The sequence below is a fragment of the Montipora foliosa genome, chromosome 3 (assembly GCF_036669935.1).
Source record: "Montipora foliosa isolate CH-2021 chromosome 3, ASM3666993v2, whole genome shotgun sequence".
NCBI lineage: Eukaryota > Metazoa > Cnidaria > Anthozoa > Scleractinia > Acroporidae > Montipora > Montipora foliosa.
Genome location: NC_090871.1, coordinates 68332515 through 68347514, shown reverse-complemented (window position 1 = coordinate 68347514; position 15000 = coordinate 68332515). Strand labels below are relative to the sequence as shown.

Genomic DNA, 15000 nt, shown 5'->3' with positions numbered 1-15000 from the left:
CAAAAAAAAGTAAAATTGTCCTCAGAGCTTGAGATTTCGTAATTTCACGTTGTAGAATTGCAGAGAACTGAAGAGAAATGTACACATTTTCGCACCGCCCATGCACACCGATTCTTTTGCTCCTTGATAGCTATTATTTGGTGGCGTTTTCTTTGACGTCGCCGTCGTAGAATCTTAAGGTCCCTAGAATCTTTAGCTCCCTTAAAGTCCCTTAAGTGAGGCCCTCCCAGCGGGGGTCCTTGTTCCCTTGTTCCTTTCAATATTTCCTTGTGTTCCCTTGTTTCCCAAATTACTGCGAAACTTGTTCCCAGCTTTTTGATCCCTTAAGCTTGTTCCCTAAAATATTTAGACATTGTTCCCCAGTTCCCAGTTAAAATTAGCCATAATTAGCCATATTTTCTTGTTCTTCAACACTCCTGGGAGGGCCTCTAATATCGTTTAGCTGTTTCGTCTCTGTGTTACTGTTTGTTAAACGCCATCTTAAATATTCATTCATATGAATGAACTCGAACAAAAGCAGAGACTGAAGTGACTCCTTTTATAACAGTGCGTTCCCCTGTTTAAGAGCAGAATAGACGTTGGCAGTCACTACAGACTATTCTTTTCAGGTTCTAATTTATTCGAAGAATAATGGAAGCTAGAAAGGAATAAAATAAATGAAATTTAAAGGAAACAGATAAGAAAAGTGCCATACCCTCAATAGACGGGGTGCAGTTCCATCCTATTGAAGTCATGAGAAAGGATCCGATTTCCTCTTCAGATGAGTTGAAATGTCAAAAAAAGTTAGAAAGAGAACGTCACCATAGATGATTATAGCCTTTACTGATTGCAGCCTCTTCTGTGGGCGTGATCAATTTTTATACAATAAGACGTCACCTCTTCTTATTTGTTTATTCATGTATTAAAATCTACCTGTGCTTTGAGCTTGGGCTGGTCCACATATTTTAATTCCACAAAACGTCGCAACTAGTGATATTACTGCCGGGGTGACACAGCGATGAATGTACATCATTTTGTATGCGCGTGTGTTCTCGTAAAATAGCGAATCGTCAAAATGGATCTCCAAAGTCGTGTCCTGGTACAAACAAACAAACAAATAATATTATTTGTCCCACTCCCAACCTTCGCTCTTGAATTCGGAGCTGACGTTCGAATTTAAAAGATGGAATGTAATTACATCCCTGAAAGTAAACTGAGAGTCTTAAAAAAAGGAACTGACATTAAGCAATAATATTACAGATCAAACTCTTTCGCGCTAATTGAAACGTTCTTCGCTCCTTCCTATTACCGAGGTGTTGCAATATAAGTTGAATCCTCACAGCTGAAGGATACACTAATATTTTGCAAGATATCTCGGAGAACCAGGTTAAAATATTAATCAAGCAGCGCAGAATTCCTCACTATGATGATTATGCTTTGTACTTTTCATTCAATAAAATTAAAGATTAAATGAATAGGCTATTTTCGAATAGACCATATTGGTATTCTCAGTATTGGACTGAAACTAGCTTGCAATAGAGGCTAATTCGGGGGAGTCTTTTCAAATACAAACACTTTTTAATATATTCCCCTGCATTAGCCTTTATTGCAAGCTAGTTCCAATTAAATACTGAGAATACGAATATGGTCTATTGTGCAGCAACAAAAGAACAGAGTCGAGGTTCAACTAGGGAGATAATTTGCATTTTTCTTTGTTTTGTTCTTTCGTTTCTACACAATTTGAAACTATTCCATTACACTCGTTTGCAAGGTTTCTTGACCACATAAATGTGCTTTCATAAAAAGGGGGAATGAAAATCACCTGCTCCGCTAGTCCATATTGCGCAAAGACTAAGTCCCACAACGACATATGGTGAGAAGTGATCGATAGGTTGCGAGCGAGTGCAACCAATCACGACCAGGAATCGATTTGGTACACGTGATCAAAACAGGAGAATAAAGAGTTATAAAAAAAACGACTTTTGCTCTAACAGGTCATGACATCGGGCTTCTAAGAGGCTTATTGTCCGGCTTCTATTGAAACAGTTCAACTTTCATTGTCATGCTGATTGTATATCTACACACAGCTGTGAAAAAAAAAAAAAGAAAAAAAAAACCCGCGATGCCTGTTGAAAAGGTTGAACTTCCATTTAAAAAAAAATATATCATAGGGTTATCAATTTTGAGAACAAAAGTTGAAAACCCTATTTGTAAGATGTACTCCTTATCTAAAAAAAATATGAAATACAGACTTTTGCTGAAATTGAAAAGTATTGTTAATTCAATTCACTTTAATTCGAAGTAGCGTGTCGAGGGCCTTTGAATTTTTTTTCCTCTTTTCACTTTAATCACATCTCTACCCTTTTAGTTTTAGCCAGTTAAAATTCTCTTGTGTGGACAACTGAAACAACACTCGTTTAGTTGAACCGGACGGATTCCAATCCTAAATCCTTGAGGAAAAACACCGTTAAAATAAAATTGTCCACACGATTTTCCTTGTTTTTATTATCACATGTTTTCAATATGACTTATCGTCAAGTCGAAACCGATCTGACAGAATAATGTGTATCTCGTCGGATTTCAGCTTTCGGAATTAACTATGCGCAGGACTCAAAGCTGTTTGATGTGGTTCAAAACTATTGCAGGATTATGAACATCTCGTGAAAAGCGCTTTTTAATGGTGCCTTAACCAACTTATATTAAAATGCTGACATCAACGTATGTCGAACATTCAATTCGCTTTTTTAAGCTCACCTGGTTATGTGATATTTACGTCCTTTCACACTCACCCAATTTCAATGAATTAGACAAAAGGAAGCAACAGTTTGGAAAGCTTCAACATGCAGGAACCGGCATAGAAAAGTGAAAGAGGAAATTCAAAGACCCAGTTGTATATGTTTAACTGATCCTTTTAAAAGCTTAGTTCATTAATTAAATTGGCATTGGCCAGGAGAGAATTATCAAAAAAAGATGGATGCAAATGAAGGTGATGGGAAATTAATTGAACTCTTTGCATGGTATATTCTACTCTTACGTCTTCTGTCAGAATATTCTACCCTAAAGGGTACAGATACAGATAAATACGTCGGCAAAACGGAGCATCTTAATATGATAGCAAAAATATTTATAAAAAACTCTTAAGTAACTTCTCCAACAAGTGGAGATGGAGAGTAATAGCATGCTTCCTTTTTGGGCATCCAGCTGCTCAACAAACATACACATGTTGAAACTAAGGTGTACGTTACAACCCACAAATACTGGCCCCCTGCTACACTACAAAAGCCATGTAGAAGACCGGTACAAACGTGGATTATTAAAAACGATGCTTGATCGTGCATTTCGACTTTCATCCAATTGGCACTACTTCCGACTGAAGAATGTGATCGACTGAAATTATTGTTTTCTCGACTAAAATATCCTGACAAACTTGTCAAGTCTTCCATTTCACGGTTTGTTGCCGCCAAAGCATCGGATCAACCTAAAAGACAGAATATATAACGTTTGCAGTCTCGTAGGAAACTTATGTTGCTTTGGATGCTTTGTAAAATAACTTATCAGTCACTGATGAAGCCCTAACCGGCGAGACGTTTGACGTTCGATTATAATCAATTTGCCTTAAGAAGTCTTCATAAGTTATTTAATATTATACGAGCCATGCTTACTGTCTTTCTCGTTTACAGTAAAATAACAGTTCCTTTCAAAACGCTAGTTTCTGCATGCAATAGGATGTTTCAATCAACCTCTAGAGACACCAATAACAATAGAAATCAAGTGAAGCTATGATCCTTGCAGTTATGAACGCAATTTTTGCAATTGGTAAGAACCTGAAAAATTCAGGACTGCAATGGGGTTTGAACCGTTGACCTCGCGATACTTTACTTGATTTCATGATATCCGCAGTTCATATATGATCCATTTCATATATCATTTCATCGCTGATTCATTCCTCAAAGGAACATTGGAACCCACAATTGACCAGCTCCCAACGTCACTGGCTTCATAGCTCAGTTGGTTAGACCGTCGCACCGGTATCACGAGGTCACGGGTTTAAAGCCTGTTGAAGTCCTGAATTTTTCAGGCTTCTTTACGCAATTGCAAAAATTGCTTTCATAACTGCGAGGATCATAGCTCCAATTGATTTCATATCCGCAGTTCATATATGATCCATTTCATATATCATTTCATCGTTAATAACAATAGAGACATGTACGACTTCTGGTGGACGAACAGAAGAAGCTATTAAGAGATAATGACGGCGATGACGTCACGTGAAAATCTCCTAATAAGACTAACTTGTTACTAAAATTCTTTGAGACGGTGAAATTTGATCAGGAATTTTACAGTCCTCCAACCAAGATTTCAACTGCTGAGCACTACAAAGACAACATTAAAGCAACTATCGACGCTGACAACAACGCCATTCAGGAATTAACCTATTTTTTTTATAAAACACGCGGGCAACCGACCATTCACCTTTGTAGGAAACTGTTAAATTCAAGCGATATCCTGTCTCAACTTGAGACATTAACTTTTCCCAATATAGGTACAGGACAATATTTGTTTGAACTAAGTACCAGAGCTTTAATTAAGACCTGATTCCCAAATGCGTCAACTTAACTTTCTTTTTAACTTGTTACTTCAAAACGTAACGAGCACGGAATTTTGAGGTTTTCCTAAAAGATATCCAACGGTAGGACACGCCTAACGACCCAATCACTGTCATCTACATCACTGCGGAATGCAAGTATAATAGTAAATGGTTTGAACCCAGAAAGTAAGATCGTCCGGGTGAGTGAAGTCCTGACACGCAAGGACTGTTTGAGATGACATTAACTGACGTTTCGACAACCTGAGCAGAAGTCATCTTCAGAGTCAAGTGATTTGTATAACGTCAGTAGATACTATAAGAACTCCGCTCGTTGATATTATTGGTCGAATGTCAGTTGAGCCTAGATATAATTGGCTCTAGATATAATAAGGTCTCTACGTGTATCGTAGATTACGTTGGGCAGTACTGTGATAGAGTAAATCAGTGTGTTGTTTGTCTGTTGTTGATGTCGTCGATGAGTCGTTTGTAAGGTCCGCACAAGGCACTACGCGCAACGAATCATGGCATCATTTGAAGTCGCAATGGCTAAAATTAGGTTCAATTTCGTGAATTTGTAAAAGAAAACAGCTATGTAGAAGAAACTTATTTTTTCCTTCCAAATGTTTCGGCTTCGTTCAGAATAGAGGCCGTAAGTAGACTGGATAATCACACACCAGTTAAGTGCGTTCAACTCGAGAACACCAATTAGAAGTTCCACAAAAACAGCCAATTTTGTAAACATGTTGTTCAAGTCAAAGGATGGTAACGCATCAGAGTGCTTGCCTCCATGAAATACGAAGTCTCAATTACGCAAGTACGCATTCCGAGAACTACTCGTCACTTGGATTTCGACATGTGATTAAGGTGAAGTGCTCCAGATACAGAGATAGACGTCCCAAAATGGCGGCCAAGATGTGAACTGGAATGTTATCGACCGATACCCGTGTGACTGATTTCGACAAGCGATTTGATTACTATTCGTTCTCTTTCGTTCAACGCAAAAATTAAGAAAAGGACTATTTTAGTGTCTTCCCAGTCTTTAATCCAGTTTAAAAAAAGAAGCAAACGTGACGTTTAAAACTTAGAACTTTGCTATAATACCATATGCATTTGGATCTCGGCTAAACTATGAAATTTCTTTCAGGTTATCACCCATGTAAGGAAGTCACTTGCCCATATTATTACGGAGTGTGCTAGGCGATGCAACCAGTCATTCGTGTGTCTGCATTCCATATGCTACAAATGAATCTGAGTCCCTCTGCGACAACAACGGATTCACTCATCAAAGTATCTGTCCAAGTACAAATACAAAGTCTTTAAAGACAAAGAAGAGCCTGGAATCAAGCATTATGGAGGCTGTAAACGTGAGTGTTGCCATTTGAAGATGGTTTATGCAGTTACAGAAAACGTCAAAAGAATTTAAATCACACCAGTAAGCCAAACAGAATACTTTCCAGTTTCTGTTCCTTCCTCATTCGGACCTTCGCTAGAAATTGGTTACAATATCATGATTGGGCCAGGAATCGATTATTGCATTAAATAATCACTCAATTTTGAAGATAATTACATATAAAGAAATAGAAACTTCAAAATAACTGGTCTATTCTTCCTTGCATTAGAAACATTTACAATCTCAACGCTCTCCCATGTTCTTGATTTCCAACGTTTGTCATTCAGAGAGGTCGCGTTACGCTCACTCTAGATACAGTTGACGTCAAATGTAGATTCGTTCAATTTAAGACGAGTTTCGTGTCCACCCGTGAATTAGTTTACGTACTGATATCCATCAATTACTTCAACTACACCGGAAGCTTAATAGACGATGCTGCGGTGGCCTGAGTCGAGAATGTCAAATTCACATTGTTCACGTGTGTACAATAAAGGCGGGAAGAAACGACCGCCTAACACCTGATGGCGGGCTCACATTCGTTGACTACTTGGCTTTCCAAGAAGCACCGATAAAGGCAGTGGCTGGACTAACAACCATGACAGAATGGTGGGACGGAACCAATTGCAAAAGCGTATCATTCTTGGTTAGCTACAGGAAAGAGCTACGACAGCCTGCTTTCTCCCTATAAACATTACCTTTATTAAAAAAAAAAAAAGAAAAAAAAACTTTTACCCCTACCCTTTACCGTTTTTCAAAATTCTTCTTTCATAAAAGCTTTGCTTCTACGCCTTACGTACTGGTAACAGCCGGACACGCACGACTCGACCAAAAGCACGATGCGGCCTCGGTGTGGGTGGAAGACATTCAATTAAAAAAATTTAAGGTGTGTTAACGCGAGATGCAGAACTTCGATGGACAACACAAGAAAATCAGAGTGGTAAGTAATGCTGTCTTTCATCCTGCTCGCTAAATTATGTCTAACTGAAACACGAAACTTAGCAACTGAACATCACCAAAACTACGGCAAATATACGATCATTTCTACGTGTAGCCTCTTAAAGCAGATCCACTTCCTAAGTTCATCCCACAATTAGAAGGTTTCTCTCGTGGTATGACCTTAAATCACTACATGACTCGGTCCCTTTTCACCCTGTATTTACTTCTCTGATATAAATATTAGTTCATTTGCGGATGATCCCGACACCTTTTCTTTACCCTGCGGAATTGGTTTGGGTATAGAGATTTGCCAGATAATCTTCTTTCGCGACAGCACAAATTCGCATTCCTCAATGACTAAAAGCCCCGTCTTCAAGATCACAACGCTTCAAGTTGATCTTGGTAAAACGTTTCATATTTGCTCCCTATTTGTCCAAGAAGAAGGGAATGGTTCTAGATGGGTTAATGCGATAATCGACCGATGGAAATACGTGGAAAACGCATATGGACACAAATGGAGCCCACGTGGTAAGAATCGAGTTAAAAATCATGAATTTTCTATATCATATTTGGACAATCCTTCTAACGACTTCACCAGTAAGCATTTTCAATACATTTATTTTAATCAATAGACATGTACAAATTGGAGTACATTTAGTGCCAAGTGCCCCACTATGCTTCAGAGGACCAATTTACAATACGCTCTTATATAAATGTTGAACAATTTAAGAGTGGATCAAAATATTGAGAAATGCCTCCGTGTTCATTACCCGCAAAAAGCTTGCATAACTATTATGGAGCTGAACAGTAAGTGCATGCAGAAAATATTCCAGCGCTAACGTATTAAAGTAAGGGCCAAATGGCTTAACGTCCTCCAACCAAAAAGCTGGAAGGTCGGACTATTTACACGTTTATAAAAGCTAAGTACATTCATCGTAAGAAACCCCTAGCACTGTTTCCATCAAAAAATTAAAAACTCCTTTCCTCGCAAGCGATAGAACAATGTCTCGCCAAAGTTAATCGACTGCTAACTTGTGACCAATAGACCTTTTTCGCTTGTACATTTTGTTTTCCCAATACAAATCATGAGATACTACTCAGGAGGATTGGTCCTTTGTTTTGCTCATTAAAAAGAGTGCATGCAAGCATAAATATGACTGCATGCACTCTTTTTAATGAACAAAACAAAGAACCAAATCTCCTGAGTATTATCACATGATCTGTATTGGGAAAACAAAATGTACACGCGAAAAAGGTCTATTCATCAAACAATATGGCGTAAACTTCAATATAAACAAGTTCCATTTCAATAAACCCTATTCTCACCCTATTCTTATGACGCTTTAGTTCATCCATTTAATTGTTTACGTCACATCAACCTAAATTTGGTAAATACACGAGACATTTGTCATACTAATCAATATTGTCGATTCAACATTGAAGGGATTTCGCCGGGCCGAAAGTGCGTGAAGTCAAGCTAGACCATTACAACCTACAAGTTTCCATTTGCTATTCTCGCCAGATATAATCGCCAAATAGAGTGCGACACTGATTAAAAGACAATAATTTTCGCATTAACAAATTTTCCGATTGTACCTCAATAGAAGTATTTTCTTTACCTGATGCAGGTGTTTCTTTTAAGACGCAATTGCTAAGAAAGCATATTTTATCATCATTCAGCATTAATTCTCGTCTAATCCCCGAGGTTACTGAATAGCTCAAGAATGGAAGTCTGAACCAAGGATTGCTCTAAAAAAAAAAAAAAAAAAAAAAAACCTTTTCAAATTGTTCTTCTGTAAACAGACAAAGCCTTGAACTCAATAAACATAAACTCTATCTACCAAATATGTTCTTTACAGTTGAAACCATTCCTCATTAAATTTCGTTATCCCTTTATACTTTCAACAAGTCAACCGGAATTTTCACAATACTCTATGAAAGCAACTGAAACTGGAAGGCCTTTCAAGGGGGCTTCTGATGTCGCTTTGTCGCACATTTTCCAGCCCACGTGTCGCCTATTTGGCTAGAGACAAATGTCGCTGTCGTTTTTTCGCCGCAATACAATTGTCGCTGTCGCTTTTTCGGCGTCCTGTAATTTTGTTTAATTTAAAGAGTAAAAACTTCCTTCTTTCGATGGAAGATCAACCACTACTGAGATCACCATTACTGAGAAAGCTAGAGATAGACTTTTGAACGGTTTTGGTGATCTTAGCGACCTTAACGGGCACCAACATGTGTTTTTCTGGAAGAGAAACAGTTAAGGACGCTTCACATCCAAGATTTGCTAACTACTATAATTGGTTTGTAGAACAGTTTCTGCCGCGAACTTTGGCTCTCATTCTCTTCTCGGTCTCTCACCCCACACGAAAATAAAATGGCTGACAGTTTGGAAGTTATTACTGTGGCAGAGTTTGCTGACTGGTTACAGTCATTGCACATCACGCTTCCGGCATGCAAAAGAGAAAACAGTTAACCTATTCCCCACCTTTTAAGGCCCGCCCGCCAGAATTGATCAGAAATTTTGTAAAATTCTGGGCTGTAAACCCCGGCTTACAAAATTCGTAAGTATTTTTGGGTGGGCTTATAAGCAAGCGAAGGCCGTCAAAACCCTCTTTAGTGGTTATTATTCCGTAATTACTGGTAAACAGTGTCAGACAACTTACCTTTCCTTTCTTTACCCTTGCCGCTTTTTTGTCAATATTTTTGCTTTTTTTGAGAATGATGTGAAAACGAGCTACGGAAGTGTTTATACGGTCATCGAAATACGTAAAAATCAAGCAACAATTAAGCCCTCGCATTATTAATTATTAATTGCTGTCATTGCTGGACACTTTAAATGCAAGCGAAGGCCGTCAAAACCCTCTTTAGTAATTATTAGTCCGTAATTACTAGTAAACAGTGTCAGACAACTTACCTTTCCTTTCTTTCCCCTCGTGGCTCTTTTTGTCCTTCTTTTTGCTGTTTTTGAGAATGCTGTGACTGCTGTGCGATGTTTTTAATGTTTTCCCATTTGACGTACTCCACTTTAGCAAAAATCGCCAGAAAAGCCGCACAAACCCGATAAAAGTCACTGAGTTACACAGAATCATGACTGACGTGACTACGTGTCGACCTTTGTACCAGAAAAGGAAATAAGAGACATAAGACGCTCACCGCATAACAAGTGCGTCAAGTATTGAATGATAGTTTGTTTATATCTTAATTTGCAGAAGAAATATGCATGTAGCAACACCAAGAGAAGAGAAGATTTAGAGTCATGTTGGCCTGGTCGGTCATGTCGCTGTCAAAATAACAAAGTGAAAAGATGTCGCTTTGTCGAAGTTAAAAATGGATTGTCGCTGTCCCAAATTGTCGCTTTTTTTCCGTCAGCACGTATATAAAGCTTCAAGAGGATTCGATAAAGCCTTACCACGACCTGGCATCAACAAAGCCACGTATGGAATGATTTCCGTACAGGTCCCTACTTCATTATGCATGCAGAATAAATTAATTATTCATTCGCGCTATTGTTTTGTAGAACAATACGTATACCCAAGAGAACTGAATATATACATGGCTAATTTGTACTTACGGGATGAATAAAAACGGATCTCATTTTTTCTCTCCCTCCCTCTCTCTCTTCTTTCCCTTCATCGCCCACACCGTTACTCGTTTTTGTCTCAGCTTTCCTCTTTCTATCCCTTCGTCTTGTTTTTATTTCCAGACCTCGCTCGGCTTTTTCTACCATTTTATCCCATGATATGTCACTCGCAGCTTGCCTTGAACTCCGACCCACTGTAAACCTCTGGATTACTTGTCCCTATTCTTTACCACTGAGCTAACGTGTCAAGTTGCTAATTCACACCTTGAAAATGATATTTATTCTGAATTCTGGCTGACTATTTACATAACAATGATACGTAATTATATACACGTGCCGCGCCGAGCACCTACAATCGAACTTACACTTGTAGGCTACCGTTAAGAGATCCCTGTTTTACTACTCTTGAAACAACCCGTCCCTTTAATGATGCTAACCGTAACCCTAATTACGACTAAAGGCACTGTTTAGGCTTAAGGTTAGTCCCTGTGATAGTCTTAGGTTTTCCAGTATTGCTGTGAACTGTGACCTGCTTTTCCTTTATGCCCCGTGCGTGCGGCACACCTATAAGTTCACTGCGTGGAAGAGTATAACACGCTTAAAGTCTGATTGGTGCATCTTTCATGGGAAACTTTCATGCACGAGTTCATTGCAATTAAAATCGTTTCATATTTCCCTTCTTTTGAAGCAAACTTGTGTCAATCTAAAAGAAAATTCTAGATCCTTTTATAAAGCCTTCTCGCCTTTTATGAGCAGCAAAGGCAAAGGTGACCAAGACGTTATACTCAAAGTGGGAGATAACACTGTTCAAAAACAGTGCGAAGTAGCAGAAATCTTAGCAGAATACTTCTCAAGAATAGCAGAGGACATTGGAGACATACCGAACAATTTCCCAAATGATAACATCACGAACCATGACAGTGTTAATAAAATCAAAGAGAAACACAGAGCAAACACGGTCGAATTTTGTAAGATCGAGTATGATGAGGTTCTCAGTACTCTGAAAAAACTCAACCCTAACAAAGCTATGGGTTTTGATTTGATACCCACTAGAGCCCTGAAGAAAATGTCACCTCAAATAGAGCGGCTCTATCGCAATTTTTCCATTTCGTTCACGTGGTACAATGTAAACGAAGTATACTAAAAATAAATTGGAACGACTGATTTCAGAGAAAAACTGAATAGAAAATCAAACGTTCACATTTGTAAGCTCACGTTGTCGTTAAAACCTCAATTTTTACGATTTCACGTCATTGTCATGTACCGCAGAAGTAGGTGCTAAATTTATACTAAGTTGTGCGGGCGATGCACAAATATTTTTCCTTTTTTACGGCGTTGTCGTAGCCGTTGTCGTTTCTTTAAACTCCCTTGTTCCTATTACTGGAAGGATATAAATTGATTTTAGGTTTCATTATTTTATCGCGTTGTTTTGCGTATAGAGTTTTTTCACGTGACATCACGGAGACCATGTTGTTGTCCCAAAACAAAAGAACGACGGCCATGTTGGTGTCCTCAACTCAACTAATCCTCCGGGAATTGAGCTTCATTATCATGCAAACCTTTTCTTTCGTTTCCGTGGAAAAACAAGATTACTGATAATGTGAGTAAAAAAAAAAACGTTATTCGGGCTAAAGACACTTGTTAATTTCCCTTGAATTTAACTTAACTGGTGCAATTTCCGATCACATCATATAACGCTACTACTGCCCACTTCTTTCTAATTTCGACCTTGTTAAAGTGCCCACGTGTTTTTTTTTTCTTTCAGATTTTGAAAGTGTGTTTGCTTAACACCTGACTGGCAAAATTTGATCTTTGATTTTTATCCAAAGGCCGTTTACTTTGAGTGTGAGTTTTGGATTTCACGGTCCGCCATTACTGACTCACGTTCAAAATTAGTCGATTGGACCTCAAGGAAAAGTGACGTCAAAGGCTCACTAGCTTAAAATTTCAGCGTGTGAATGCAGCTTATTATATATACAAACCGCGAGTTTAAAGTCTGAAAGCCCAAAACTCCCGTGCTGCATAATAATTCTGCGGCGTACACACGCATTGAAATCTTAAACTAGGGAGCCTTTGACGTCATTTTCTCCTCGATCCAGTTCTCTCAAGATTTTAAAGTTAGTAATGGCGAAACAATAAATGGGGAAATTCCAGTTAAAATAAACAGGGGTCTTTTTAGAATCAAGGCTTAAAAGTTTGGCCGCTTAATGTTTAGTTAACATAGTTTTGAAATCCAAACAAAAATAATTGAGTTTTTGGTCACAGGGGCACTTTAAAGAAATATGACAGAAAACTGAACTGTACCATTACTATTGTTATATCGTATTGCATGGAAAAGTCTCGCTTTTACAGAGGAATCTCTTCGCAATCTGGAACGTCGGGACTCCAAGTTTTTCCGGACCGAGTGACCACGATCTTGTCCTTTGTCCTCGCTGTATTTTTAGCTGCATTCGAGGAGCACCGATTCCTTGACATGGCTAGTCTTGCCTCTATATAGCTCCAGGGACCTCTTACTGGCAGCAAATGACAAGAAGATGAACAGACCTGTGAAACATGCATACATAAAACCGCTAAATGCAGTGGACAAACAAATGCAAAGAACACTTCAACATTCACTATACTTGGAAACCTTAGCCTCTTAGAGCTAACGGTACACATTCTGCATATGCCCACTTCAAGTGCAATGTCACTTGAGCCGGCTATCTCCCACAAAGCAGGAAGGCCAACCCTGTTTTTTTTTTTTTTTTTTACTGACGCTGCGATTGGTCTGAGAAGCGAAGGTAGATTATTTATTGCTTGAAATCTTAGAAGCAGATCCAACCTATGATACGCTCCACGGTTTACTGAGCACTGGTTGTTGATAACGATGAAGATGATGATGTCACTTTTGAAGCGTGGCCAGAGGGAATTGTCTTAGTGCAAAGATCCAAACTTTTACTAAGATCAAGTCATTCAAAATGAGTATTCGTATTCATTTGTGACCACATCGTGCACAGAAAAGTAGTTGGAAATCGACGGAAAAGTTAACGACACTGAGCGAGCTACAAAATTAATATGAGGTAACAAAAAGAAACTAAATTACAGGACTGCTGGTCATTATAACGAATAAATATTGTTCAATTGGAGTATTTAAAACAAAGCCTTGGACAGTCCACAAACGATGAAAGTTAACTGGTTTCGATTATGTGCAAAAAGATAAAAGATCCTCAAGTATAGTCAGATTTTAAAATTTGAGCACGGTTTAAATGAAAGGAAGTTAATTGTTGACTTTTCAAAATTGGTCCGTTTTTCCTTTCCATACTGACGTTAGGGAAGGACGGTTATATAGGGAAAGGAAGTAAAGGGGGAGACTATATGCTCAATTGTATCTGACCCTAACTCTCCTCGTAGCCTTGCATGTTTTCCCCTGTCGACGAGCACCTCGTCTTTTTTGCTCCAGCCCTCATCCCTCTTGATAATGAAGGCAAGTTAATTAAGGACTTCACGAAATCGCTTCGTTTTCTCTTCCCAGACCAACGTCGCGGAACCACCGCTATTTAGTGGGCGAATTTAAGAGGGTGACCTTCCTCAACTGTATCTGACCCTGAAGCTCCTCGCAGCCTTGTTTTCTTCCTTCGGTTTAACAATCAACGAGCCTCTCATCTTACATGCTCCAGCCCTTACGATCATCCCTCTTAATCGTTCCAATGGAAAAGACAGCTTAAGAAATTATAGATGCCACTCATGTCTTTAATAATTCCTCTAATTTCATAAGACCACCATGTGACACAGCTCTAATGCGTTTAGGCGGGTCGGGCCTCACTGTTTGTGTTGTGTACATTTGTGCCCCATTGTTTCATAAAGCAATAGGCAAATTTTGCTGACGTCATTCTTTACATTTTGCCCCATTTACATACGTGTTTGCTGATAGAAGGCATCATGCAATTCACAAAGAACGTGTCAAACTTAGTTAAATTTCCAACGGTTGAGTTAGTAGCCATAAAATAACTTATGCTAATGGCGGAAGACTATAAAGAAAGATTCCCTTCTAGCGAGAGCCATTGCATGTAAGAGCTGCATGTGCCCTCATCCAAAACCTAGACTGGCATCATAATTGTAACATGTCAGGATAAGCGAAAAAAAAGTACAAGCAATTAGGAAATAAAACGAAGAAAGAGTATCATACCTTGAAGACTGTTCAGAACAACATACGGGTACCACAGAAATGACAAGGCTTGAACGTTGGCAGCGATTCCAAGAATCCATGTCACTCCCATGACTGACGCCATTTTAACGCAAGTCAAGGCTACTTCGCTGCTATTCCTCTGATTGGTCACTTTCGGTGTTCTCTGGAAATAAGACGAGTTGGCCATTGAAAATGTAGCAATTTTAGCCAGTTTGCTGTTGGTTACGAGTCAAGGAAGAGTTTTAACCGTTGTGTTACGCGAATTCCTCTGCAGGCAAAATTGTGATTTTTTTAAAATGGAATTTTTGAATGTTTCAGTAATCCTCTTATTTTTGTAACTATTAGAGCTATCCATTATTTTT

At 38.7% G+C, this 15000-nt stretch overlaps 1 protein-coding gene across 1 annotated transcript in view; it reads right to left on the bottom strand.

Annotated features, from left to right (window-relative positions):
• LOC137998098 (uncharacterized) overlaps positions 1-9219 on the bottom strand; it is a 45904-nt gene extending 36685 nt beyond the window's left edge. Inside the window, exons 1-4 of the mRNA XM_068844515.1 lie at positions 8735-9219; positions 8513-8642; positions 913-1075; positions 695-754 (exon numbers count right to left, since the gene is read on the bottom strand). Coding sequence (XP_068700616.1) covers positions 695-754; positions 913-1012 — 160 coding nt within the window. The 5' untranslated portion in view covers positions 1013-1075; positions 8513-8642; positions 8735-9219. The remainder of the gene's footprint in view (positions 1-694; positions 755-912; positions 1076-8512; positions 8643-8734) is intronic.
• Between the last annotated feature and the right edge of the window lie 5781 nt (positions 9220-15000).